Raw genomic sequence first — 26,519 nt, 5'->3', positions numbered from 1 at the left:
GTAACGTTAGTTGTTCAAAACATTACCCGTCTATATAATTTGTTCCTCAACGTTATATAGATGGGTCATGTTTTGTAAACTAACGTTATGTTTAGAATGGAATGAATACATGGGTCGGGAAAGATAGTTAGCTCAAAGCTAATCCGGCCTGTTTAACCACTAGCTTCTGTTAGCTAATGCTGGCTGAGCAAGGAAACTAACAGTAAACGTTTTTACATGAAATACAGCCCAAAAACCCTGCTGACAAACGTTTGCTTATTAAATACATTCTATACTATAATAATACAAACGTTTCATTGCCTCTCTGTGACGACAAAGTTGTTTAAATAAAAGGAGAAAAGTAGCTAAAACCAATGTATTTGGATGGGACAGGAAGTGCCATTGGCAACCGGAAGTCAGCCGGAAGTGGCTACATTCAGATTGTGCAAGTGGAGAATTCCACGTATTTGTTAAATTCCACCACCAGCACACCTGATTCAACTTAACTAGCCCTTTATTAGTTGAATCAGGTGTGCTGGTGGTGGAATTTAACAAATACATGGAACGGCTGGGGTGCCTCGAGGAGAGGTTTGGAAACCACTGGACTAGTGCTTCCCAATCCTCTCCTCGAAGCACCCCAGTCGTTCAATGTATTTGTTCAATTCCACCACCAGCACACCTGATTCAATTTAACTAGCCCTTTATTAGTTGAATCAAGGTATGCTGGTGGTGGAATTTAACAAATACATGGAACGGCTGGGGTGTCTCGAGGAGAGGTTTGGGAACCACTGCACTAGTCTAGTCGTTTTTTAGCACAAAGTTCATCATAGATCTAGCCTCTTTATTTTGCTCTCAAAGTGCACCAGATTGATGCATTTAACTTTAAAATGTACACACAAAAAAAAATTCAGGGGGGCATGCCCCCGGACCCCCCTAGAGGGTCGGAGGTTCACCCCCCATAGTCTCTGAAAATCCTGTGGGAAACACTGGGCTGTTAACGTGTTAACGTGATGGCACGCTTTACGGCATGTATCGGATCAGAAAATACTTCCTGTTTTTCCGATATCCAATTCCGTGAATTTGATCAGTATCGGACCGATACCGATACTGAGTATCGGATGGGTGCCATGCCTAGTTTCTACTGTCTCGAAAATAGTTTCTGGGTTTTCCTACAGTCTTGAGCCCATCTTAACGGATGGATTTTGGAGACCTTTACTCGGATGTCTCTCAAAGACCCATTTCTGAACCAATTTTTATAAAATTTTGACTTGTACTACATAAGACTTCAGGCTATGGAACCAGTGTTTTCCAGCTTATACCTCTATGCTGGAATATTGGAATATGGAATCTTGCAACCACTACAGAAAAATGTGAGTACACAAGTTCAAGTTCAACTCAAGTTCAGACCTCTGTTATTCTATTTCATTAGCACTAAAAGTGATTTCCCTTTTTTGCATTAGTAACATCAGAATGTTATCTTTCAAAAGAGACCAGGCTCATGCATGTGCTATAAGTATAAAGTAAGGCTGTCAAAGTTATTGCGTTATTAATGAGTTAACGCAAAATTAGTTTAACGGCACTATTTTCTTTTACGCAAGATTAACTGGGTGTTTTCTTTTCTTTTTAATACATTTAAAAATATGTATTTTTTATTTATTTACCCAGGGTAGGTTCGATACTCTCATTGATAATATGTTTGTTTCTGACTCAAAGTGTGTGTGAGAAAGAGAGAGAGAGAGAGAGAGAGAGAGAGAGAGAGAGAGAGAGAGAGAGAGAGAGAGAGAGAGAGAGAGAGAGAGAGAGAGAGGGGGGGGGGGGTGAGAGACATGAGGAAAGGGCAAGAGAGAAAGAGAGCTGGGAGAGTGTGTGTGAGTGAAAAATGTTAAATGCTATTATTTCATGCACACTTTATTCATCGTTTTAAATGATTATTTTCTTTTAAGTTATTTTGTGCATCACAGTTTGTTTTGAATTTTATGCAAATTTGCAATGCATGAGGGTCATCCTTTTGTGTTAACTGGCTGCTTAACTCATTCTGCGCCAAACCCTAACAAAAACCAACAACCGGACACTCAAAGCCGATAACGAGGGTAATAACTTCCGGTCGGGGGGGTTCCAAAATAATAATCTATAGCAGCGGAAATACGTTTATTTTGTACATTATCTAACGTTAACACGAACCTAAACTAACTTTAGGTTAGTTGTAACGTTAGTTTAGGTTCGTGTTAACGTTAGATAATGTACAAAATAAACGTATTTCCGCTGCTACAGTAGCAGCATATCAACACCAGCCATGGGAATACTGTTTTCAAAATTGGGGAGGCTTTTAATCGTCAAGGTAAGAGGATTTTAAGTCATGGTATCCATAAACTTCAATCGGTTCGGATCCTTTGAATGAAATGAGAATGTAAACAAACACGGCGTCACGTTAGTAAGTATCACTGCTTTGCGTGAAATCACTGACTGCGCCCCGAGAGGAGTGGTTCGGCAAAAAATAGTTCCAAGTATATTTGCTTAGAAAACGTAATTGTCGAATTCAATTATTTTTTATTTCTCCACGTGGTAAATACACAGGTCACAACATGTTTACAGGAACGTTTTGGAGTTGTATTTGGAGTGTATTTCGTGACTGTAGGGCACTGTAGGGAACGTCAGGCTACAGGTCTGACCCACTTCCAGTGATGAAGCTAAGCTACGCTAACGGAGCGGCTGTTCCCTAAGCCTGATGCACGCACAGAGAAGAAAAGGGTATGCATCTTCTTGTCTAACTCCAGGGAAGATGGCAAATAAGCAAATTTCCCCAAATGTTGGCGTTTTCCTTGAAGGTAGATTTAGAACAGATAAAAAAAATTGCGATTCATCACGATTAACTATGGACAATCATGCGATTAATCAGATTAAATATTTTAATAGATTGACAGCCTTAGTATAACCTCTTATCTGGCGCCCAGAAAAGTGGCCATTTTTAAACTTGAACTTGAGGACTGCATACTTTTTTTGAAAAGCGTATCTTTATACTTATAGCACATGCATAAGCCTGGTCTCCTTTGAAAGATAACATTCTGAAGTTTCTGATACAATAAAGAAAGATAACTTTTAGTGCTAATGAAATAGAGTAACATAGGTCTGAACTTCAGTTGTAGAAAAACTTGTTACTCACGTTTTTCTGTAGCAGATGCAATATCCAAATATAGTATTTTTTTTGTATGAGCTGGAAAACATGCTGGGTCCATAGCCTGAAGTCTTATGTAGTACATGTTCAGATTTAATAAAAATCCGTTCAGAGGGGCGGTCGGGTGGCGTAGCGGAGATTGCACTCGTCACCAATGCAAGAGGCTGCGGTCTCGACTCCCGGAGTCAGCATTGCCCTGCGGCTTGGGCCGGTCGTCATACTAACTCGTTTGGCTGAGTTAGGGGGAGGGAAGTCGTGGGTGGTAATCTGGCGTTGTGGACAGCGACGCCTACAGGTCAGGTCTGGGCGCCTGCTCAGCGAAAGGCAGGAAATGGTGAAGGCAGCGTGACCTCCCACGCGTTACGCTTCACCAATGAGAGTCCTCGCTGCCAGGTGAAAAAAGAGCCACTGGCTGTCTCCACATGTGTCGGAGGAAGCATGTGGTGGACTTCAGGGTTCCCTTGTACCGACCAGTAGGAGGAACATGCGCCCAGGTAGGGGAGGGGGGAGGAATTGGCATAACGACTAAATTGGGATGGGGAGAAAGAATAGAAAAAAATCAGGCGGAGAAAAAGATTAAAAAAAAAGAAAAAAAATCCGTTCAGAAATGAGTGATTAGGAGCGATTTTGGTAAACTGTGGAGAAAAAGAAAAGCTCACCAGTAAACCATTTCCTCATTGACTTCAATGCATTCTGCGTTTTTTTCTCTTCCTGTTTCCGCTCGTGAATTTTCACCTAGATCCCCACGTGGGCTATCATTGGAAAGCCACACTCATTGGCTACAACCCTGTCCAATCATTTCCGAGATCGGCAAATGATTGACGGAGCTAGAGCCCCGGGATTCGGGGGTTAAAAAAAAAAAAAAAGCTCTGCCGTGTGTTTGGCGCACGCCTCACATATCGGCATGTAACTCGAGTACCGCTGAACGGATTCTGTTGCCTGAAAGGGCAATCAACAGGCAACAAATAGGGCTTTAATCATATATATACATTATATATACAATATATATATATATATTGTATTAAAATATGCAGACCCGAGCGGCTAGAGATCGGCAAAGTGGCGCCTCGCGGCGGTGGGCAAATCGTCCTCAAAACGCCCCGGGCCGGTGCCAGTTAAGAGGATAAAACTAAGCTTTGCAAAAAAGTATGCAGTCCTCAAGTTAAAGTAAAAAAAAATTGCCACTTTTGTGGGTGCCTGTTAAAGAGGTTAAGGTACAGTATATAAAGTAGGGATGTCCGATATTATCGGCCGATATCGGCATTAAAATGTGATATCGGAAAATATCGGTATTCAATTTTTTTTTTTTTTCTTTTTTTTTTTTTACATTTCTATAGAAATTATGTCCGATATTATCGGCCTACCGATATTGGCATTAAAATGTGATATCAGTTGATATCGGTATCGGAAATTAACCCTTTCTCTGCCACGCTTATGTACATCCTTATACCATCCTCTGCCAGCTCTATTTGTCTATGGAGAAGTTCCCCTTCTTTGCAGGGCTATAACTTTTTAAATTGTATTGCTAAATTGACATTACTATGGCCCATTCAACGTCAATTATCTATCGTTTAGGATGTAGCAACGTTCTACCTTTTCATTCACATATTCATACTAAAATACGGTCTAAAGTATAAATATGTTTTTATCGTTTTCTGCAGCATTCTGCAGAACGTGATTTATAGCCCTAAATGCATTATATTGATGATCAAATACAGTTTGATAGCGATCGGCGCCAGATAAAAAATTTCAAATGGACGTGCTTCTAGAAGTTACTACTCATCATCTGATGTTGACCGGATGGGGGGGGGGGGGTCGTTTATAATTCCGTGGCCAACGTTAGATGATTCATGTAGTGTGGGTGATATGATCATCAGAGCAGTTTGTATCAAACACGGTCATAATAAACGCTGAAACTTACCCCAGTCTCCTCGGGCCGTTGGGCGATGAGCGTGGAGCAAAAAGATTGCTATTATGGGATGTTGAAATATGCGATCCATTTCCAGGTTGTATAATAGTATATACGTCCAAATCATGTTGTTTATCGAGTTATTGGTAACGGATCGCTATCCATTGTGTCGAGCTCGAGTCCCGGGAGCTATAGCGAGTGGTCGGACCAAATTTGGATGAGCACCAGTTTCCGTTTCCGGTTTGCTGTTTGGGCGATCCGCCGATCGGCCACCAGATGGCGCTCTTGAACCGTTGGAGAGTTGAGAGGAGATCAACAGTAGATCTCAAGTCTCCGCGGGAGAAATATGATTGCCATCACAGATTTTTGAAATATTGATCTCAATGACGTGTTACGGCGTCATTGGCAGATTAAGCATGGCGAGCAATGACGTGTTACGGCGTCCTTGGCGATTAAAGGGTTAAGAGTTGGACAATATCGGTATAGGTAAAAAAGCCAATATCGAGTATCCCTAATATAAAGAGATGGTAACCTGTTCATACCATCAGTGGAGTGCCGGTGGGTTTTGGCCAGTTTGTGGGGCAGGGTGGTGGTGTAGGAGTCCTGCTGGAGGAACCTCTTGGTGCCCCGGCCCGGACCCGACGTCAGACCCTCTACCAAACCTCTCCTCTCTGGGATGCAGCGGAGAAGGGGAGAGAGAGAAAGAGGATACAAGCTGCTGACAATAAAAAATGTTGTCTAAACATTTTCTTTATTATTATTTTTTAAATAAGAATCACCACTGAATACTGACTGAATACTTGTTGTTGACAGTGTGGACACAAGACACAAACAAAGTACATGCATTTTCTGCTTTTAGCCAAATAGTAGAACATCTTATTTGAGGTTGATGATATCAGCTACAACCAGAGTCCGATATATCGGTTGGCCGATATTGGCTCATCACCAATATATCTGCATCAGTGTGTATGTTGCCGAAATCCAGACGTTTTTTTCCGGGCTGTAGTGGGCAAATTTTTTAAGCTAGCACGAATATTGGAATGAATGGAGATCAGTCGTGTCATGCTAGCCCCCCGGCGAAAGGGGTAGATATTGCTCCAAAGTCAAGCTACATTTTGATGGGGGAAAAATAGCCATGGCCATTTTCAAAGTGGACCCTTGACCTCTCACTAGGGCTGTCGCGATAACCGCATCACCGCAATCCCGCGGTGTTGTCAAGTCACCCGCGGGTGTAGAACAGACAACCGCGGGTAAAATAAAAGGGGCGTCATCATTTTAACTTCATTTAATGACGAGGCGTCCGTTTTCCAGTAACATGAGCTAACTTCACGTTTCCATACAGTTTACAACTCGCAGATGAAATCAGGATTTATTTTCATATCCCAGACTCGAGCCCCCAATGTATACCTTTTCCTGTATTAATCTGAACCGTAGTAGAGTACAGGGGAGCAGGGCCGAAGTGCCGGTCATGTAACGTGCTTGTTATAACTAGCCGGACTTCGGGGTAATTCCCTCTGTAAAGTGGTGACAGTAAACCAGGGAACCGTTCTCTCAAGGACTGGGTGTTTATTTCCGTTTGCAACTCTTCAACTTCATGTTAGTGACTAACGTTACACGCAGATTGGGTGTTGCCTCTCTGCCGTGGTCCAGACGCTAGCTACTGGCTAGCTATCTGTAGCATTGGCGTGGTACCGACGCTAGCTAGCTACTGGCTAGGCTAGCTATCTATTGTAGATGGCTAGCCAGTAGCTAGCTAGCGTCGGTACCACGCCAGCGTTGTGGATGGCTAGCCAGTAGCTAGCTAGCGTCGGTACCACGCCAATGCTACAGATAGCTAGCCTAGCCAGTAGCTAGCGTCTGGACCACGGCAGAGAGGCATTACCCAATCTGCGTGTAACGTTAGTCACTAACATGAAGAATAGAGAGCTGCAAACGGAAATAAACACCCAGTCCTTAGCTATAGGCTAGCCCTCTATAACGTTGGTGTGGTCCCGAGTGTGGCGGGGACGGCGGAGAGAGGCAGCACTTAGGCCATGTTTAGACGGAAACGCTAGCAGGTGAATACGGAAAAAAAAAATCGGATGTGCCTTTTGTTTATACGGCAACTGCGTTTTTGCGGGGAGAATCCGCAAAAAAGTTAGACCACCTTCCTGGGTGGAAATCCTAGAAACTATACACCTTCGCGCTATCATCTGAACAGTCAAACCGCATAAAACTATGACGAAAGGGTTGTCAAGGCTCTCGTCGCGTACTGCTTATGTCACAGGCATGCGCCAGTAGCCTAGAAGCGTAAACAAAGCGAACAAGCATGTCTGATTCTCTATCCACGGAGATCACCTGAAGGCTACATTGGCAGTACTTTTAAATACACAAGAATCAGTCCAGCGGCTATCGCAACTATTAGTGACTGGAGGCGAGCCACTGTCTGTGTGACTCTGCTTTGGTCCAATCACATTCCCCCACCCACAGTCTGCGAATCAGAGGCAGAGTAGGGCGGGTCTTCACAGCATGCCTGGTTGTCTCAACAACCTGAGGCAGTGTAGCGTATGGGTTGTGTGAATATTTTCCCTAACGGAGTTGCACACCGCGTTCGGTTTGCGCAATCTGATTGGCCACTGACGTTTCTGGTCATGTGACATCTGCGCCAATCGTGTGACAGCGGGGCTCCGTCGTCTCGAGTCTTTACAGCCTCGTCTGCACGTAGAATTCCATCCCAAAACACTAGTCTAAACGCAACATTAAAAGTGAGACCGCAAGACGACTTTTGCGGTTTCAGTTCAGACTCTCCTTCTAAACATGGCCTTAGTTTCCCCCAATGATGAACAATGATGACACAAGTTGTGATATTTAACTAGCTATGTACCGGTATGTGCATTCAAATTCACTAACGTTAAAATAGTGTTATAATAACGTTAGTTTTAAGTAAGGAGAAGGGCATATATCCCACAACGCATCGCTCTTAACACTTTGACTGCCCAAGCTTAATTCCTTTTTACCCCCTTGAATGCCCAAGGCCACTTCAATGTTAACATTAATATCGCCTAATCTATGTTTTAAATTATGGCTATGTGTCTAATCTGCCCGTCGCATTATCAATGACCTATTTCCAGTCAACATTGTCGAAGCAGATTGTTTTTTTATCGATTCATTTCCGTTTCATAGCATTTAGAAAACCCCTCGTTTTCACGGAGAAAAAAGAGGTTTCCATGATAATCGCCTTTTACTGGAATATTCTAGAACGTTGGCATTGTTCGGCCTATTTATGAATCGTTTTCAAATAAACGCTAGATTATTGATAGTATATGTGTACGCATGCATGCTCGTGGCGCGTGCTGAAAATCGCTTCTCCTATTTCCTGACGGCGCGCATAGTCAAACAGCCATATCACATAATCACATAAAAGCTTATATATCCGTGAAAACGAGTCTGATTATCCTTAGACTTGTAACATAGATTCCTTACCTGAGATCAGATGGTATCCAAATGGATTATTCCAATTCCTGATCGCCATTCGAAAAAATCAATCTTTTTATTGATTAAAACACATATTCCCCGCGGCTCCGAGAGTCCAGCATGAAGCTGGTAGATGCCGGCTGCGTGAGTGAGAAGTAAAATGTGGAGTGCAGGTTTTTTTCTCTCATTCATTTTCATTGAGTTCAATCCAAAAGGGTGAATTACCACCTGGGAGACGATAGGGGGCGCTTTTTTCACATCTGAGCGCCTAAGGTAGCTGAATTTCCAACGGTAGACATGGTTGATGAAATATGATTTCAGATCGCAAAAAAAAAAAAAAAAAGAGAAAATACGAGAATTCTCGTGAGTGGGCATTCACCCGCGGGGGGTAAACCCGAGAAATCTCGGGCGTGGCATGCAAAGTGTTAAAGGAGCAGGCAACACCCTACTACTGTTATACCATTTCAGAACGTTGATGGACAAATAGATAGATTATCAAACATGTTTAAAATAGGACTCCTACGACCTTAGAATTTATTTCTAATCACGATCACGGGTAAACGTGCATGTCTTAACACTTTGACTGCCGGGACACGTCTTTTCACGTCTTTGCTGGCCATGCTAAAGTTGCCGGGGGACGCTGTACAGCGTCCTTATATCAATATTTCAAAAATCTGCGATCGGATTCATATTTCCCCTCCGCTGGCCTGAGATCCACCAGCAGGACCCACTGAGCTCTCTGGCGGTTCAGGAGCGCCATCTGGTGGCCGATCGGCGCAATCGCCACACAGGATGTTGAATAGAGGTTGTCATGACGACCGTAGTACTTCCGGGCGCTCGCTATGGTTCATGGGACTCTGGCTCGTCACGCTACACGGTGATCGATTGGCAATAACTCGATAAACAACATGATTTGGACGTATATACCATTATACAAGCTGGAGATGGACCGGGTAAAAATATATCCCATAATGATAAAATTTCTACTTGACGATGATCGCCCAACGGCGCGCGGAGACTGGGGTGAGTTTTAGCGTGTAACGTTACCGTCTTAGATACTAACTGCTATTATCAACATTTGACCCACATTAGATGATTGGTATAACGCTGCCCACGGAATTATAAACGCCCCCTCGCCCATCCGGTCAACATCAGATGACGCGTAGTAACTTCTAGAAGTACGTCTAGTTGGAATTTTTTATATCGCGCTGATTGCCATCAAACTGTATTTCATCATCAATATAATGCATTTGGGGCTATATATCACGTTCTGGAGAAAGCTGCAGAAAGAGATGAAAACATACTTATACATTAGACCATACTTTACTATGAATATGTGAATGAAAAAGTTTAACGTTGCTACACAATGAACAATACATATAGGACTTTGAATGGGCCCTAATAATGGCAATGTAGCAATAGAATTTAAAAAGTTATAGCCCTGCAAAGAAGGGGACTTTCTCCATAGACAAATAGCGCTGGCAATCTATGGTATATCATTAATTTAACCCAAGGCAACCAAAGTGTTAATAATAAAAAAAATATATACATAAATAAATAAAAATAAAAAAATAAAAAAAATTTAATAGAAGTGCGGTACCACCGCATCCCGCGGTGATTAGCCACACACGCAAGCAACCGCGGTGAGAAAATGTCATACCGTGACAGCCCTACCTCTCACCTCAAGATATATATATTTTTTAAATATTTTATTTTATCTTTCTTCTCCCATCCCCCAATTTAGTAGTTATGCCAATTCCCTCCTGCACTACTGCCGGTCTGGGGTGGGTGTAGAGTAGACTACGCGTGGAGTCGCCAGCCGCTTCTTTTATGCTGATATGTGTAGCTGTCATAGTGCAGGACTGACCTGTAGTGTATGTGTAGCTGTCATAGTGTAGCAGGACTGACCTGTAGTGTATGTGTAGCTGTCATAGTGTAGCAGGACTGACCTGTAGTGTATGTGTAGCTGTCATAGTGTAGCAGGACTGACCTGTAGTGTATGTGTAGCTGTCATAGTGTAGCAGGACTGACCTGTAGTGTATGTGTGGCTGTTATAGTGCAGGGCCCCCCTGGCTACAGGCTGGCTGCCAAACAGAGGGTCGCAGTGGAGGTTGTGGCAGAGTTTCTCCAGGAAGCGCAGGACGTAGGTGACGCTGCTGACTGTAGGCAGGGTCAGGGTGTGCTGCTGCTGGTCAAAGTAGGCTAGAGGGGAGGAACAGTGGGGAATTGGTGAATGGTCAGACACTTCATCAAAGGCTGCTGATAAGACTAAGGGGTCTATATCTGTGCTATTGCGAGGCCAGTGGAGTCACAGGTGCATGTGATTCTTTCCACCACGCCCGAGCTTACCCTTGCGCTAAAAATAGGGCCCTAAATGAGCATTTCACTGGAAATCAACACATGCTAAATGGGAGTCTGAGGTTTCTGCTAACATGGGAGTAGCGGTGCTCATTATTGGCCATTAGCCCGATATCACGCTTAAAAAGGAAAAATCCACCTTAAAATAGAACTCACATAACCATGTTATTTCTTTTTTTGATCCACTCATCTTTTTCTATTTTTCTCCCATCCCAATTTAGCCGTGCCAATTCTCCCCTCCCCTGTCTTCAGATTCAGATTTCTTTATTCACCATATTGTACAGGTACAGATGGAACGTGATTTGACGTTTCAGTGCATGATTGATTTTTTCACAAATAGGAACAACATAATAATAATAATGATAAATAAATAAGTGCAAAACAGGACAGAACAGTGAGACAAGAGTAAGACAGTAAAGTGCAGTGGTAGGGGACATGGATACAGTGCAGCACAGTTCAAGTCCAGAGGTCCAGCCCTAGCAGCTCGCCATAGAGGGGGGAGGGGGGGACCAGGGGGACACCCGACTCATTTACCAGGCGAGCTGCTGAGGGGAAGAAGCTGAGTCTATGGCGGGACTTTAATGTCTTGGGCAGCCGTAGGCACCTGCCGTGGGGGAGCATAATGAAGAGGCCGTGTCCCGGGTGGGCAGGGTCTGCCATGATCTTCCTCGCCCTCCTCAAGGCCCTGGTGAAATGTAGGGACTCGAGGGAGGGAAGGGGGCAGCCGCTGCAGCTTGGCCTTGATCGTTGCTTGCATGTGCCCCCCACTGGCCGGTTGTAGGGAGGATAGAAGCCCATCGCATGTCCCCTCCGATACATGTGCTCACACTGCCCCCGCCATTTTCCTGTCTCTGCTGTGCAGGCGCCCCAACCGACCTGTAGGAGTCGCTGTTTACAACGTCCAGATTACCACCCATCGACTTCCCACCCGCTAACTCTGCCAATTTAGTTAGTATGACGGCCGGCCCAAGCCGGAGGCAACGGAGACAGCCGGATTCGATACCGGTGTCTCATGCGTTGGTGACGAGCGCAATGTCCGCTGCGCCACCCAGCCGCCTATAACCATGTTATTTCTATAATATTATACATAGATCTGTATCATGTTCAGAGAAAGGGTTTATATCAGGGGTCGGCAATAGGCGGCCCGCGGGCCGACATTGGCCCGCCAGCAATAATTTCTGGCCCGTCAGTTTATTTTGAGAATATGATATTTATTTTACTCGTGGGAAATATTCACTCGTGACGCCAGAGTGTCTTTGTGAAGCTGTGTCTATCTACCGGTATTCATATACGTCTGTCACTATAGCCAATTTAAATGCTAGAAATGGTCACGTGGACTGGGAGAACCAATGGAATAGTCCCACCGGGCCGTGTGTATATTTCCCTAACGCACTTTCACTTCCGCGTTCGAGATGCGAGCCATTAACTCTTTCAGTGCCACTCACGAGATTTCTCTGGTTTTTTTATAGGTGGTTGCGTGCCACTCACGAGATTTCTCGGAATTATTATTATTTTTTTGCGATCTGAAAAATTATTGCATCACCCGAGTATAGCCGAGCTGCGCCGGTGATCACTGTGGAAAAAAGCGCCCCCTGTCGTCTCCCAGATGACATAAGTGATTTTGGAATGGACTCAATGAAAATGAATGGGGAAAAAAATCCGGTACTCCACATTTTCCAGTTCACTGATCCAGCCGGGGTTACCACAGTTCATTCTGGAGCCTCAGATCCCCGCGGATCATGGAGATCTACAGTGTCGCGTTGGATCCATACACGTATCGATTTTTTCGAATGGTGATCAGGAATTGGAATATACCAGTTGGATACCATCTGATGTCAGGTAAGGACTCTATGTTATCAGTGGTAGGATAATCGGAGTAAGTTTGATGAAGTTATAAGCTGTTTTGTGAAATGTCTTCTTTCGGTTTCACTGTAAAAGTCTGTGAGGAAATCAACGGAGCGATTATCAGTGCGCGGCCGCAATGTGCTTGCGTGCACGTATAATATTGATCATCTAGCGTTTATTTGAAAACGATTCATAAAAAGGCAGACGAATATCAACGTTGTGGAATATTCCACTAAAAGACGATTTTCATAGAATGCTCCAGAATGAGCTGTTTTTTATATCAAAACGGGGGCTTTTCTAACTGCTCTGAAACGGAAACGACGCGATAAAAAAACAATCTGCCTTCACAGCACTGACTGGAAAATAGTCTTTGATAATGCGATGGGCAGATTAGACACATAGCCATAATTTAAAACATAGATTAGGCGATATTAACGTTAACATTGGCGCCGATGGTGGCATTCAAGCGGTAAAACGGAAAACCAGGCGTGGCACTGAAAGAGTTAACAAAATGTGTTAAAAAAAAAAAAAAACGCTGTTGATTCTTGCGTGCCGACGCCGAAGAGACAACAAAAGTCAAGCTGTTTAAATATCTCGTTGGAGAAAAGGGCAGAGAACTATGGACAACTCTGCCGAGTCCGTCGGCGAAGACAACACTGACAACTATTATCAAGCAGTTTGACGAGTACTCTCTGCATAATATGTGGCGACAAGATAGCAAACGAGGCAATGATGACAACTGTGTTCAAGTTGGCAGATAAAGTAGCTGCATTCAACGCCAATCTGGAATTGGAGGGCGGCGAGTGGATATTTCAAACATTAGCAGGGATTTTGGAGGACTGAACAAAAGCCCTGCGCAGTTATGGTGAGTCGTGTTTTCATGCATTCTGACCTGCTGTTCATCACCCGCCGCGGTGATCTGCAACAGCTGATCTGCTGTTCATGAATGAATGAAAACTTTATTTAACAGATTGCAGAATGGGTACAATACAGTACAGCTCAATACACACAATTGTTAACACTTTGATTGCCTAAGGCTAAATTCATGATATACCATCCCTTGCCAGCTCTATTTGTCTATGGAGAAGTTCCCCTTCTTTGCAGGGCTATAACTTTTTAAATTCTATTGCTAAATTGCCATTATTAGGGCCCATTCAATGTCCTATATGTATTGTTCAGGGTGTATGAACGTTAAACTTTTTCATTCACATATTCATACGAAAATATGATCTAAAGTATAAGTATGTTTTCATCTCTTTCTGCAGCTTTCTCCAGAACGTGATTTATAGCCCCAAATGCATTATATTGATGATCAAATACAGTTTGATAGCAAACGGCGTGATATAAAAAAATCCAACTGGACGGACTTCTGGAAGTTACTACACGTCATCTGATGTTGACCGGATGGGCAAGGGGGCGTTTATAATTCCGTGGGCAGCGTTATACCATTCATCTAATGTGGGTCAAATGTTCATCATAGCAGTTAGTGTCGAACACGGTAATATTACACGCTAAAACTCACCCCAGTCTCCGCGGGCCGTTGGGCGATCAGCGTGGGGTAGACAGTTTTCCATTATGGGATGTTGAAATACCCGGTCCATTTCCAGGTTGTATAATAATATATACGTCCAAATCATGTTGTTTTTTCTAGTTATTTGCAGCGATCGATGTTCACTGTGTGAAGACTGAGTCTCTCTAACATTAGCGAGTGCCCGGACCACATATGGAGTGAGTCCTGCCGGGTTAAAGGTAACATCCGTTTTTTCGATCTGCCGATCGGCCACCAGATGGCGGTCTTGAACCGCTAGAGGATTGAGAGGAGATCACACTTGTGTCTCAGGGCCCCGGAAAGGAAATATGATTCCGATCACAGATTTTTGAAATATTGATATCAAAGACGAGTTACGGCGTCTTCGGCAACTTGAGCATGGTGGGGAAGGACGCCTAAACTCGTCCTTTGGCAACTAAAGTGTTAAGGGGATGCAGACTAGAGAAAAACGTTTGTCTTGTTTACATCAGGGTCCCCCATTTGCGAGTGATTCATGCTCGCTTATGCCTGTATTTTTTACTGTTGTGAAGCACTTTGAACTGCAACCTCTGTATGAAAAGTGCTATACAAATAAAGTTATTATTATTATTATTATTATTATTACTACGTGTATGCACCCGCTGCGGTGCTGCATTTTTCACTATCATATTAAATTAGCCATTGTTTTTCGTCATGGCCCGCCATCCAATGGCTTGGGGAAAATTTGGCCCGTGGCCAGACCTAATTGCCGACCCCTGGTTTATATGATGATAAGTCTATAAGAGAAACCTTTGCCTTTGTGGATTCAGGGCTTTCCTAAACAATGGTATAGGGGTGCAGTGCCGCTATGACAACAGCAGCGACACCATGTGTTTAAAAAAAACAGTGAAAGCTTGGGGCCAGCATAGAAACAGATGTGTGTGTGTGTGTTAGTAGGGGTGTGGACATTTCTCGATTCTAAGATGCATCGCGATGCGGACGTGGACAATTCTGCATCGATGCAGTGACATAACAATCGATTATTCAAATTAAATGTAATACACATTCTTTTACTCTCTTGCTAGCTTTTATGTTCTTTTACAATGTAGCGCTTTGGGATTTGCTCCACAACTATAAAGCGCCCTACAAATCAAATATATTATTATTGTATTATTAAAGATAGTGCTCTGGTCATGCGTCCACTCAACTCATAGAAAATAGAGCATCAGGCTATTCTAAAAGTATTGATACTAATACTGATACTAATAAAAAGAGTATTGAACCATTTTTAACAGCTGGGTATCGAGATACCTTTCTAGTATCTGTATCATGCAACACTAGTAAAGACATTTATTTTGACATTCTGATTTAAGAACTTTCTAAATAAAAGTACATTTATCTGACTGCTTGTATTAATTGATGAAAAAGTTGCCATGTGCAGTAATAGATTATAAAATTGAGGATGTAATATATATTATATATATTGAGATGCATCGTAGAATCGAATCGAGGACAGCTGAACCGTAATCGAAATCGTGAGGCCAGTGAAGATTCACAGCTCTAGTGTGTGTGTGTGCGCATGCATGCATGTGTTTTTAGTTTTATCTTATTTGGAATTTACCCTTGTTTGCCATTTTATTGAAATTATGTTGCAGGAAATTACAGCAAATGGCTTTCTTTACTGCTGATTAGTTTGCCTCACCCCCTAGTAGGGTTGGGCACCGAGAACCGGTTCTAATAGGAACCGGTTCCTAACTTCCGGTTCTGGAACCGGAAGTAACATGTTTGAATTTCGATTCTTAATTTCGATTCTTAAATTTTTTTTTTTTACTTTGTTAATTAATACCATAGTTACAGTACAGCAACCAAATTAAACTGTATCAAGTCAACTGACAATGTGAATAGTATGAAGAAAATAAAAGATTGTTCAAAAAGAAAAAGAAAAAATCTCCTGCGAAATAAGCTGTGACCTGTTTTGACCTGCACCTCAAAGAATCGGAATCGAGAATCGTTTAGAACAGGAATCTAAATGGAGAATCGGAACCGTTCAAATCCAAACGATGCCCAACCCTACCCCCTAGTTGAGCCACAGCCCCCCTCCAATCGCCTCCTTAACTAGAGCTAGTTAACACTTTCTATGCCACTCACGAGTTTTCTCGGAATTATTAATATCTCGGTGAAAGCCACTCACGAGATTTCTCAGATTTTTTTTTTTTTTTTTGCGATCTGAAATCATATTGCATCACGCGAGCCTACCCTAGTCTACCCGAGTGCCGCCGGCGATCAGATGTGGAAAAAAGCGCCCCCTATCGTCTCCCAGATGACATAAGGGATTTTGGAATGGACTCAATGAAAATGGATGGGGAAAAAAATCCTGTACTCCACATTTTCCAGTCCACTGATGCAGCCGGGGTTATCAGAGTTCATTCTGGAGCCTCTGATGTATCACGTTGGATCTATACACTTATCGATTTTTTCGAATGGTGATCAGGAATTGGAATATACCAGTTGGATACCATCTGATGTCAGGTAAGGATTCTATGTTATCAGTGTTAGGATAATCAGACTCATTTTGATGAAGATATAAGCCGTTTTGTGAAATGGGCTCTTTCGGTTTCACTGTAAAAATCCAAGAGGAAATGAACACGGCGATTATCCGTGCGCGTGATCATCTAGCGTTTATTTGAAAACTATTCATAAATAGGCAGACAAATATCAACGTTCTGGAATATTCCAGTAAAAGACGATTATCATAGAATGGCCCAGAATGGACTGTCTTTTACCTCAAAACGGGTGCTTTTCAAAATGCTCTCAAACGGAAATGAAGCGATAAAAAACCAATCTGCCTTGACAGCACTGACTGGAAAAGGATTCTTTGATAAGCGACGGGCAGATTAGACACATAGCCATAATTAACATAGATTAGGCGATATTAACGATAACATTGGCGCCGATGGTGGCATTCAAGCGCTAACTCTGGCGCCACCTCGTGGCACTGAAAGTGTTAAGCCACAGTAAACCATTAAATATATATTGTCTTCCAATTTCCTACTCATACCGATTACCAAGTTCTCCATATCAACACTTGCTTATAGCGAGTGCTCATGATAAAAGGGATATTTCACTTTAGCAGAACTTGTCAGAAATCTGCAGTCTTACCCCTCTCTAAGGTCATCTACTAACTTAATAAATGAGTGACCACTACTGTCCCCTTTGTCTGTTGTCATCACCACTGGGGTGTAACGGTATGTGTATTCGTCCCGCGAATCTACGGTACGAGGCTCACGGTGCGGTACGGGCAGCCATACGAAGAATATGTCTCATCATACCACTAGGTGAAACTAGGGTTGCACATTTTACAAATCTATGCTCAATATCTTTACTTTACTTTACACTGGCTTACATTGATCTTTAACGTTGAATATTAAGCTTGTATTGCCAAATTTAGATGATGAATAAAACGCTGAAGCTTGTAAATGCACGCACAATGACAATCGGACAGAACAAATAACAGCGCGCACTGACCCTCTGCACTACAAGCTGTTTCTCCCCTCCTCCCTCCCCTCCCCTTACAGGTGTCGGGTGTCCCTAACCATGAATGAATTATATCATGTTTGTAACACAGCAGGGTCATTACAATTTTACAGTTTTTCATTTTCTTGTTCGCCCAATAATGTTAACGAATGGAAAGACACACACAGACACACACCAAGTTGGTGTGTCACTCACCAACACACACGCCAACCTTCTCCCGCGGACTCACAGCTGATCGAAGGGGGGGAAAAAGCAATACTTTTTCCGGACTGATCATCGGAGCTCCTCTCCAGTTGAACTGCTACTGTGTTTAAATCCAAAATATTGATAAATCCTCTGCCATTGTTGTGTAACATGTCATCTAGTCTTCAGTCTCGGCTTCACGTGCAGTTAAAGCCTCTCTACACGTGAAACTGAAACTTAACAAGCCTAAGTTGTTATGGGGGCAGTAATTAATGAATTTACTCAGTGGATGCCTGAACACAGAATGACACCAGTATCACTGACTACCACGGCAAGCCTATAGAAAATTATTAAATTTAATAATAATTATAATAATTATTATAAATATATAATAATAATAAATATCTTTTTCCTGTTGTACCGAATTTCGTACCGAACCGTGACACCAATACCGAGGTACGTACCGAACCGTGGCTTCTGTGTACCATTACACCCATAATCACCACCATTCCACCCAGGTATCAGGCTCATCATTCTCCACCAAGTCTAAATATAATACTTCTGAAGTATAAACAAACTATACAGCAATATTATTCTCTGTAATATATTCTTCCGAGTACTTTTTCAGATAATGTTGCCATTTTCAAATTATCAGTAAAGGAACTATTTCTCACTTGAGGTGACAGTTAGACCAACTGTCAACTTCTCACAGAACGTTTAGAACCTTTCTTCCATCAAGGCAGCATGTAACCATGGTAACCAAATTACATGATCAAACATTACATACAGGGCAAAGATGCACAGCACATCAAACCTACAACAAATAATAACTCTGTAAAGACACAAAGTGCCAAAACATACACAGACATTTGACTCAGAATTGTCCGGTTTTCTTTTCAAGTTTGTTTTTTATTTGTCAGAACAAAATACAAGATACTTTATAATGAAATGCTTGTTTCTTATGAGCACCTGGGAGTGTGCTACATACAGTAAAGAGAAAGTAAGTAAAAAGTAGGTAAAGTCAATATACATATATACAATATACAATACAGAGTAAAATGAGTACCAGTGAGGTAGAATGCAGAGGTACAAAACGTGGGGTATGGTGCACATGAGGTATTGAATGTGGTGCAAATCTCTTTAATAGATAAATATAAAGTGTCTAAAGTGAATAAAGTGAGTGGTAAGGTGAGTGTTTGTTTAAAGTGAGTGTGTGCATGCGGATGTGTGTGCAGTGTATGTAGATGGGTTGTTACTTGTCATTGTCATTGAGCATCCTGATGGCCTGGGGATAGAAGCTCCTTCTGAGTCTCTCTGTACTGGCCATGAGGCTCCGGTAGCGCTTGCCTGACCGCAGCAGTTCAAAGAGGCAGTTGTTTGGGTGACTAGATTCTTTGATTATTCTCTTAGCCTTGAAGTTGGCCCTGCAACGCTTGTTATAAACGTCCTGGAGAGTGGGACGCCCACCTCCAATTGTGTGCTCGGCTGAAAGGGCCACTCTGTGTAGTTTGCTGCGGTCTTGTGTGGTGCTATTCCCAAACCAGGAGGTGATGTTACCAGTCAGGATGCTCTCTATTGTGTACGAGTAGAAGTTCTTGAGGATCTTCCGACTCATTTTGAACTTCCCTAGGCGCCTAAGGAAGTAGAGGCATTGTCGTGCCTTCTTCACTACACTGTCAGTGTGTGGTCCATGTCAAGTCCTCGGATATGTGGACTCCGAGGTACTTAAAACTGCTCACTCTCTCGACCGGTGCCCGTTGATGCTGAGGGGGCTGTAGTCCCTGGCCCCCGACCTCCTAAAGTCCACAATCATCTCTTTAGTTTTGCTGACGTTCAGGGAGAGGCTGTTCTTCTGACACCATCGTGCCAGGTCCTCTACCTCTTCCAGGTAGGCCCTCTCATAATTTGCAGAGATCAGGCCCACCACGACTGTGTCGTCAGCAAACTTGATAATTGTGTTGTTGTTCCGCTGTGCCACACAGTCATGTGTGTACAGCGAGTAGAGGAGGGAACTCAGAACACAGCCCTGGGGGGCCCCGTGTTGAGAGTGATGAGGAGATGCAGTTGCCTGCTCTCACCGCCTGGGGTCTTCCTGTCAGGAAGTCCAAGACCCACTGGCAGAGGTCATAGTTCAAGCCCAGGTCCCTGAGCTTGGCTACGAGTTTGGAGGAGACTATGGTATTGAATGCAGAGTTGTAGTTGATGAATAGCATTCTCACATAGTTTCCCTGCCTTTTGTCCAGGTGTGATGCTGCTGTGTGCAGCACATGGGCTATGGGCCTATGGCGTCCTCCATATGCAAATTGCAGGGGGTCCAGGGTGTTGGGGAGGGAGGAACAGATGTAGCCCTTCACTAGCTTCTCAAAGCACTTCATGGCTATGGAGGAGAGAGCTACAGGGTGATAGTCGTTGAGGCAAGCGGGCGCAGATTTTTTGGGTACAGGGATAATGGTGGACTTTTTCAGACAGGTGGGGATGACAGCCTGTTCTAAGGACAGGTTGAATACTGGGGCGAGTTGGTCGGCACAGACTTTTAGGACGTGGCCGGGGATACCGTCCGGTCCTGCTGCCTTCCTGATATTCACTTTCTTAAAGGTCCTCCTCACCTCATGTTCTGTTATCCTGAACACTGAGTCTCCACCGGCAGTGGCTCCCCTTTCTATTTCAGTGGTCTGTGTTGTTATTCACAGCCTCAAACCTTGCATAGAAGGTATTTAATTCATCTGCCAAGGTGATATCATTGTTCAGCTTGTGGGAGGTGCCTTTGTAATCGGTCATTGTTTTGAGGCCCTGCCACATACCTCTGGAATCAGCCTGTTCAAATTGAAGTTCAACCTTATCCCTGTATCACCTTTATTCCTCTATTACTGTCCTCCTTAGGTTGTTTTTCGCTACCTTGTGTTCGTTCAAGTTGCCTGTCACAAGCCCAGTGTTGTAGGCTGAGGTGCGTGCTTTCAGAGCCTCACAGACGGATTTATCTACCCAGGGCTTTTGGTTTGGGAAAACTCTAATTGTGGTGGAGGGGATTGTTTCTTTTACTAGTGTACCAACAAAGTATAGCACTGTTTCAGTGTAATCGTTTATATTATCGGTGTTCTCACGGAACATGCTCCAGTCTGTGCACTCGAGTGCCTCTTGCAGCGTGTTCTCTGATTCCAGACCAACGCTTCGCTTCTCGTGTTACTACGAGAACGAGCTTGATACTTTATCTGTACTGCATAAGAAAGATGGCGGCATGATCACATTTGCCGAATGGACTACGAGCCTGTGACTTGTACCCATCTTTAAATTGCAAGTAGCAGTGGTCTAATATATTCTCGCCTCTGGTGGGACAAGTCACATGCTGATGGAAATTCGGTAAAACTTTTTCAAGATTTGCCCTGTTGAAATCACCCCGTGACCAAATAGCAGCGTCAGCATTAGCTGTTTGGTGTTTATTTACCTAGTCATGTAACTTTGAAAGCGCTTCCACAGTGCTTGCTTGAGGTGGGATGTACAATCCAATCAAAATGACCAACGTTAATTCTCTCGGGAGGAAGAACGGTCGGCATTTGATTGTTATATATTCCATGTTTGGGGAGCAGTGGTTTGATAATTCCTTCACGTTGCCTGGATCACACTATTCATTGTTCAACATGAAAGCTATCCCTCCGCCGCGTTTCTTGCCCGATTCTTCCACTCGGTCCTTGGACAAAGAAGTTATCTGATGGTTTTATTGCATGGTCCGGGACATCTGGCGTCAGCCAGGTTTCGGTGAAGCACAGAACGTTGCAGTCTCGAATGTCCCTTTGGAATTTAATCCTCGCTCTGATGTCGTCCAGTTTGTTCTCGATCGATTGAACATTGGCCAGTAGTATGGAGGGCAATGGCGTTTTGTGTCTCCTGGATCACAGTCTGTTTCGGACTCCGGCTCTCTTTCCCTGTCGTCTTCCCTGCTTGTGGGGGCTGTTGTTCCTTCTCAAGATTTCGCCAGGCCATTGTTGATCTTCGGCGAGCCGATCCAGAGAGCGATCCAAGCGGTGAGTGTATTTAATTTATAAGTGACTGACGGTCATATACATTTGTTGCACCAACAGTTGTTACATCAAAAACACGTAAAACTATAGAAATGTACAAAATTAAGCACAGTCTCGACAGAGCCCAGAGAGAGGCGGCTGGACAGTGCAGCGCCATTTTGTTTTTTTCCTTTTTGTTTATACTTCAGAAGTACAATATTTAAACTAGGTCCCAGAAATTAATGGAAGTGAACCTGGGAGGAATGATGTTGACAACGAACGACAGAAACAGCAGTGGTCGCTAGCTTATTTATAGATTACTTTAAATAGAGATAATACTGCTGAAAAATTACAAGTTCTCCAAACGTGAAATATCTGTTTAGGTATCCATACTCCTAATGGAGTACCTGCTACGTGTCGAGCTGTAAGCCCTCCCTACCTGAGATGACCTCTCCACCGTGGCCAGACTTGAGGCAGGAGAAGACTGTGCTCTGGTTGTGGGCACAGTCCACACAGGCCTGGACACACTGCTGCAGCACCGAGGAGGCCCGGCCTGGCCCAAAGTGATCAGGCAGCTGCTGGACCCGCCGCTGGTCCAAGTGGGGACCCGCCTTGCCGTACTTGTTTAGGTACACGCATACTGGAAGGTAAAAAATACCCACAAAGTTGAGTTAAAGGTGCTTATAGATAACATTCAGCCACTAGATGTCACACTACTAGAGCACCAGCATGTAATTTATCCAAACAGGTGCATTCCACAGGGGGAAATGGGAAGTAGAGAGGGGATACATGCCTGCAACATATAAACAACAACATTTATTTTGGACCCGCAAACATTTTTTAAATGATAAATTCATGAATAAAATGTCTTTTTTTGGGGGGGAAAAGCAATACTTTTATTCCACACCTTTCTAAAAGCTATGTGGATGTATTATTATTATTATTATTATTATTATTATTATTGTTATAGTTTTAATATAAATGATTCCTTTATGTATAAATGTTATCTATAGCCCCTTTAACATTTTGTACACGCACAAACATTTGTGTCGATTAACACTGTGACTTACTACTAATACTACAGTAACATAAGCAGTAACTCAATAGTAATGTACTTTTTGAGTCGCATCATGTATAATAATGTTCTGGCACTCCAGGTCTGTGGGGTGCTCTCTGTACCTGTGGGCGCCTGTAGTGCAGAGTTGGGGATGGTAGCGTTGTCCAGGGGCACAGTACTAGTGTCAGGCTCTGGGGTGCTACTTGTAGGGGATGTGGGCACTGGGTTAGGAGCCACCCGTGGCTTTCTCTGGACACACACACACACACACACACACAATGTTACCAATTGTATTTGATGTGACCACACAGTACAATAAAATACAAATCATACATTGTTAAGCCAATTGATAGTTGACAGAGAAACGCACTTCTCTCATTCTAACACACACACACACTCTACACATGACCTTCAACTTGTACACACACACACACACACAGCCTTCTCATAAGTATACGTCATTATCCAGATATCTCTGTACATCATATCTATAATTCCAAATATCTCTGTACATCATATCTATAATTCATGTTATATGTACGTCAATGCTCGACTTGTTTTGTCTACTCTCCTGTATAAATATGCCGTTAGCTTGCCATTCTACAGAGATCTATGGCCATTGCTGTAACCGAGGTCTCTCCATGTTGCCACATGTCATTCTGTTAGTAAACGGTATCCTTAATCAAAGACTCTGCTATCTGCCTCTGTGAATAATCTGGTCAAATAATTCCACATCAGTCATCATGAAATAAACATTTTCTGGTAATACTGGGAATTCTTGTTGGACGAGACACTATGGTCATACGTAACCAGTAACAAAACGGTGTTTCTCTATGTTAATGCAGATGGAATGTGTGGTGTTACTTTGCTGCCAGGCTTGGGTCCTCTCTTCTTTGGGATCTTGATGGGTTCTGTCTGGTTCTGGTTCTGGGCCTGCGTCAGAGCCACCCTCTGGGCCCAGTTGGCGGGAAGTCTGCCCCTAGGCCGCCCAGGGCCCGTTACCGGTCTTCCTGGACCAACCATGCCTCCCTCCAGCCAGCCCGTTCTCTTAGCCCAGCCCATCTACAGACAAGAAGGATGAAAATCACATCAACTCACACAAATAACCATTGTAACCGTGAGAATATTTGCCTGTAAATTCTAACTCCATGCTGTATGTTGAGGATCCAGGACACATGTCCAGTTTTCAGTCATGGCAACACATTCACTCCATCTCTATGTGAAACTCAATAGTAAGTGACTGCACTTACATCAGCTGTGGGTAAGTCAGCTGTGGGTAAATCAGCTGTCGATACCATTGCAACATAAAGATGTTTAAAATCAGTTATTACAATAGTGAATAACCAATTGTCAGTGTGAAACAGGGTGAAACACTAAAACATTTTTGGATACAAATTACAATGCCAGGGGGAAGTATTGCAATGTATTTTAGTTTGGATTTTTTTTTTATTCTCTTAAAACAGGCAGCTTAAAACATAAAGATGTCCCTGACTTGTCGAGGTCCAGACTTTCTAGGTTTTTCCCTGACCGTGGGAACCCTGTACAAAGTAAAGCAACTATCCATCCTCGAGCGCCAAGTCCAGACCCAGACTTCTATCGGAGCCTACCTTGCTGCCGGGCTTGGGCCCTCGTTTCTTAGGCATCTTGATGGGCTCCGGGCCCTTGGCCGGCTGTGTGCTCTGTGGTGCCACCGCGGGGCACTTCTGACCCCAGGGCCCCGTCAGCTTGGTTTTCCTGCGGCCTGGTTTGCGCCCCCGCTGCCCCGGGGGTCTGCCCACCGTGGGGGTGGGATGCATGGCCGGACTCTCCACACTCCCGTCTGTCAAGGCCCCAAGGCTCTTAGGTAATACTACTGGAAGGAGACCGAGAAAGGAGAGGCGGTTTAGAGGCGGTGGCACAATCACTGACGAAGAACTACATGAAAAACTAGTCAAGACATAGAAGAAACCAGCTACTGTCATCAAAGGCAAGTCAGTTCTACAAACCATGATTCAAACAATAGAGCCAGACCTGCACAACCAACAATGGCTGTTGGTAATGCACTCATAACTGTCCATGAACTGTAGGCGCGGTGTTCAAACAACTATTGGTTCATTGAAAAGCATTTGAACCATACAGTGAGTACTACACGAGACATGCCGCTCAGACTGACGACCACACACACCCAGACAAGTCTTTGTGTTGAGAAAAGCTGTGATGACCCAGTTTGCTTTCAACGGGTGTGAACAAAGGAGGTGGCTTGTATTACTCTCTCACAGCATTGTGGATGATCAAAGAAGGAGCAATGAGACCCAGGCCATGGTTACACTGGGGAATACAGCAACATTTTTGTTGCTGAATGATTATGTTTGCTGTCCAAGTTAAAAAGAAACACCGTTTTGGCAGGAAAACGCGTTGTCCTACTGGCAACGCTGAAAAGGTGTTTCCGTTTTGGATACTCGCCGACAATGGTGCCATGTAATCTGCGTGAGCCGGATACGGAGCCGTTGTTGCTCAACGCCAATGCGCAGTAGAGACCTGCACGGTTATTTCCAGTGTTTACAGCAGAGCTGTCCCAAGTAGCTGCGGCTACCATGTGTTGTCAAGTTATTGTTATAAGGTGCCCAGTCCAAGCTACAACAGTCTGCATTCCCTTAACAATTGTTTGTATTGAGCCGTATTGTACCCATTCTGCAATCTGTTAAATAAAGTTTACATCCATTCATTCTGCTAGCATTAACGTTACCAAGCTGCTAGCCACAATGCTATACTGTTATAATGACATATACCAATCACGTTAGCACGTAAGCTAACAAACTTCGCTGCTAGCCACAATGCTATACTGTTATACTGGCATATCCCAATCACGTTAGCACGTAAGCTAACAAAATCGGCGACAATCTTTTTGTGAGACTAAACTCCGCTCTTGGTGGTCAATTGTGTTGATGTTAGTTTTGTTTCATCAACAAATGAGAGGCAAAACACACAGTGAATGTATCCGTTTTGTTTATTGTACTTTTATTGCACTTTCTTTGCTGAAAAATAAATGCTACGTTGGCTAAATGGCTCACGCGAGGCATTTAAAGATGGTGGATTGTTGATTTTTAGCAGGAAGTGTATTGGCACATTCAACTTTTCTGATTGGTTGAAAAATGCCCTTCATGTTTGAACTACATCGCCACCTACTGCTTTGGCATTGTACTACATGTATATACATCACTGTGCTCAGGAGGCAAAAACAATGTCTAACTTGCCTGCCATTACGTTGCGTTCTGAAAAGCGAAACTGACCCTGAAAACAAAACGAAAACTGGCCATAGTGTAACCGCTTGTCTCTCTCTCTCTCTCTCTCTCTCTCTCCTGGAGATCATTGTAAGCACTTTCGTGACTCGATCATTGATAACGTGGAAAATATGCTCTTTAGACATCTTCCTAGCTCATTACAGCTCAAAATAGACATTTAACTCCGAACGTTTCAAGACAATGGAAAGAGAGTTATTTTCACGTATGGTACTGAAGATGCATGATGGCAATAATCTCTCAAATAGG

General features: G+C 43.5%; 1 protein-coding gene across 1 annotated transcript in view; it reads right to left on the bottom strand.

Moving 5' to 3' along the window:
- Nucleotides 1–26,519, bottom strand: part of LOC311246203 (polycomb protein SCMH1) — a 69,699-nt gene that overhangs the window by 21,223 nt on the left and 21,957 nt on the right. The window contains 6 exon segments of the mRNA XM_084336320.1: nucleotides 5,603–5,731; nucleotides 10,545–10,715; nucleotides 22,375–22,575; nucleotides 23,115–23,241; nucleotides 23,857–24,054; nucleotides 24,600–24,844. Of these exon segments, the coding sequence (XP_084192446.1) occupies nucleotides 5,603–5,731; nucleotides 10,545–10,715; nucleotides 22,375–22,575; nucleotides 23,115–23,241; nucleotides 23,857–24,054; nucleotides 24,600–24,844 (1,071 nt within the window).

This window comes from Notolepis coatsorum (assembly GCF_963971535.1).
Source record: "Notolepis coatsorum genome assembly, chromosome: 19".
Taxonomy (NCBI): domain Eukaryota; kingdom Metazoa; phylum Chordata; class Actinopteri; order Aulopiformes; family Paralepididae; genus Notolepis; species Notolepis coatsorum.
This window is presented reverse-complemented; position numbering and strand designations above follow the sequence as displayed.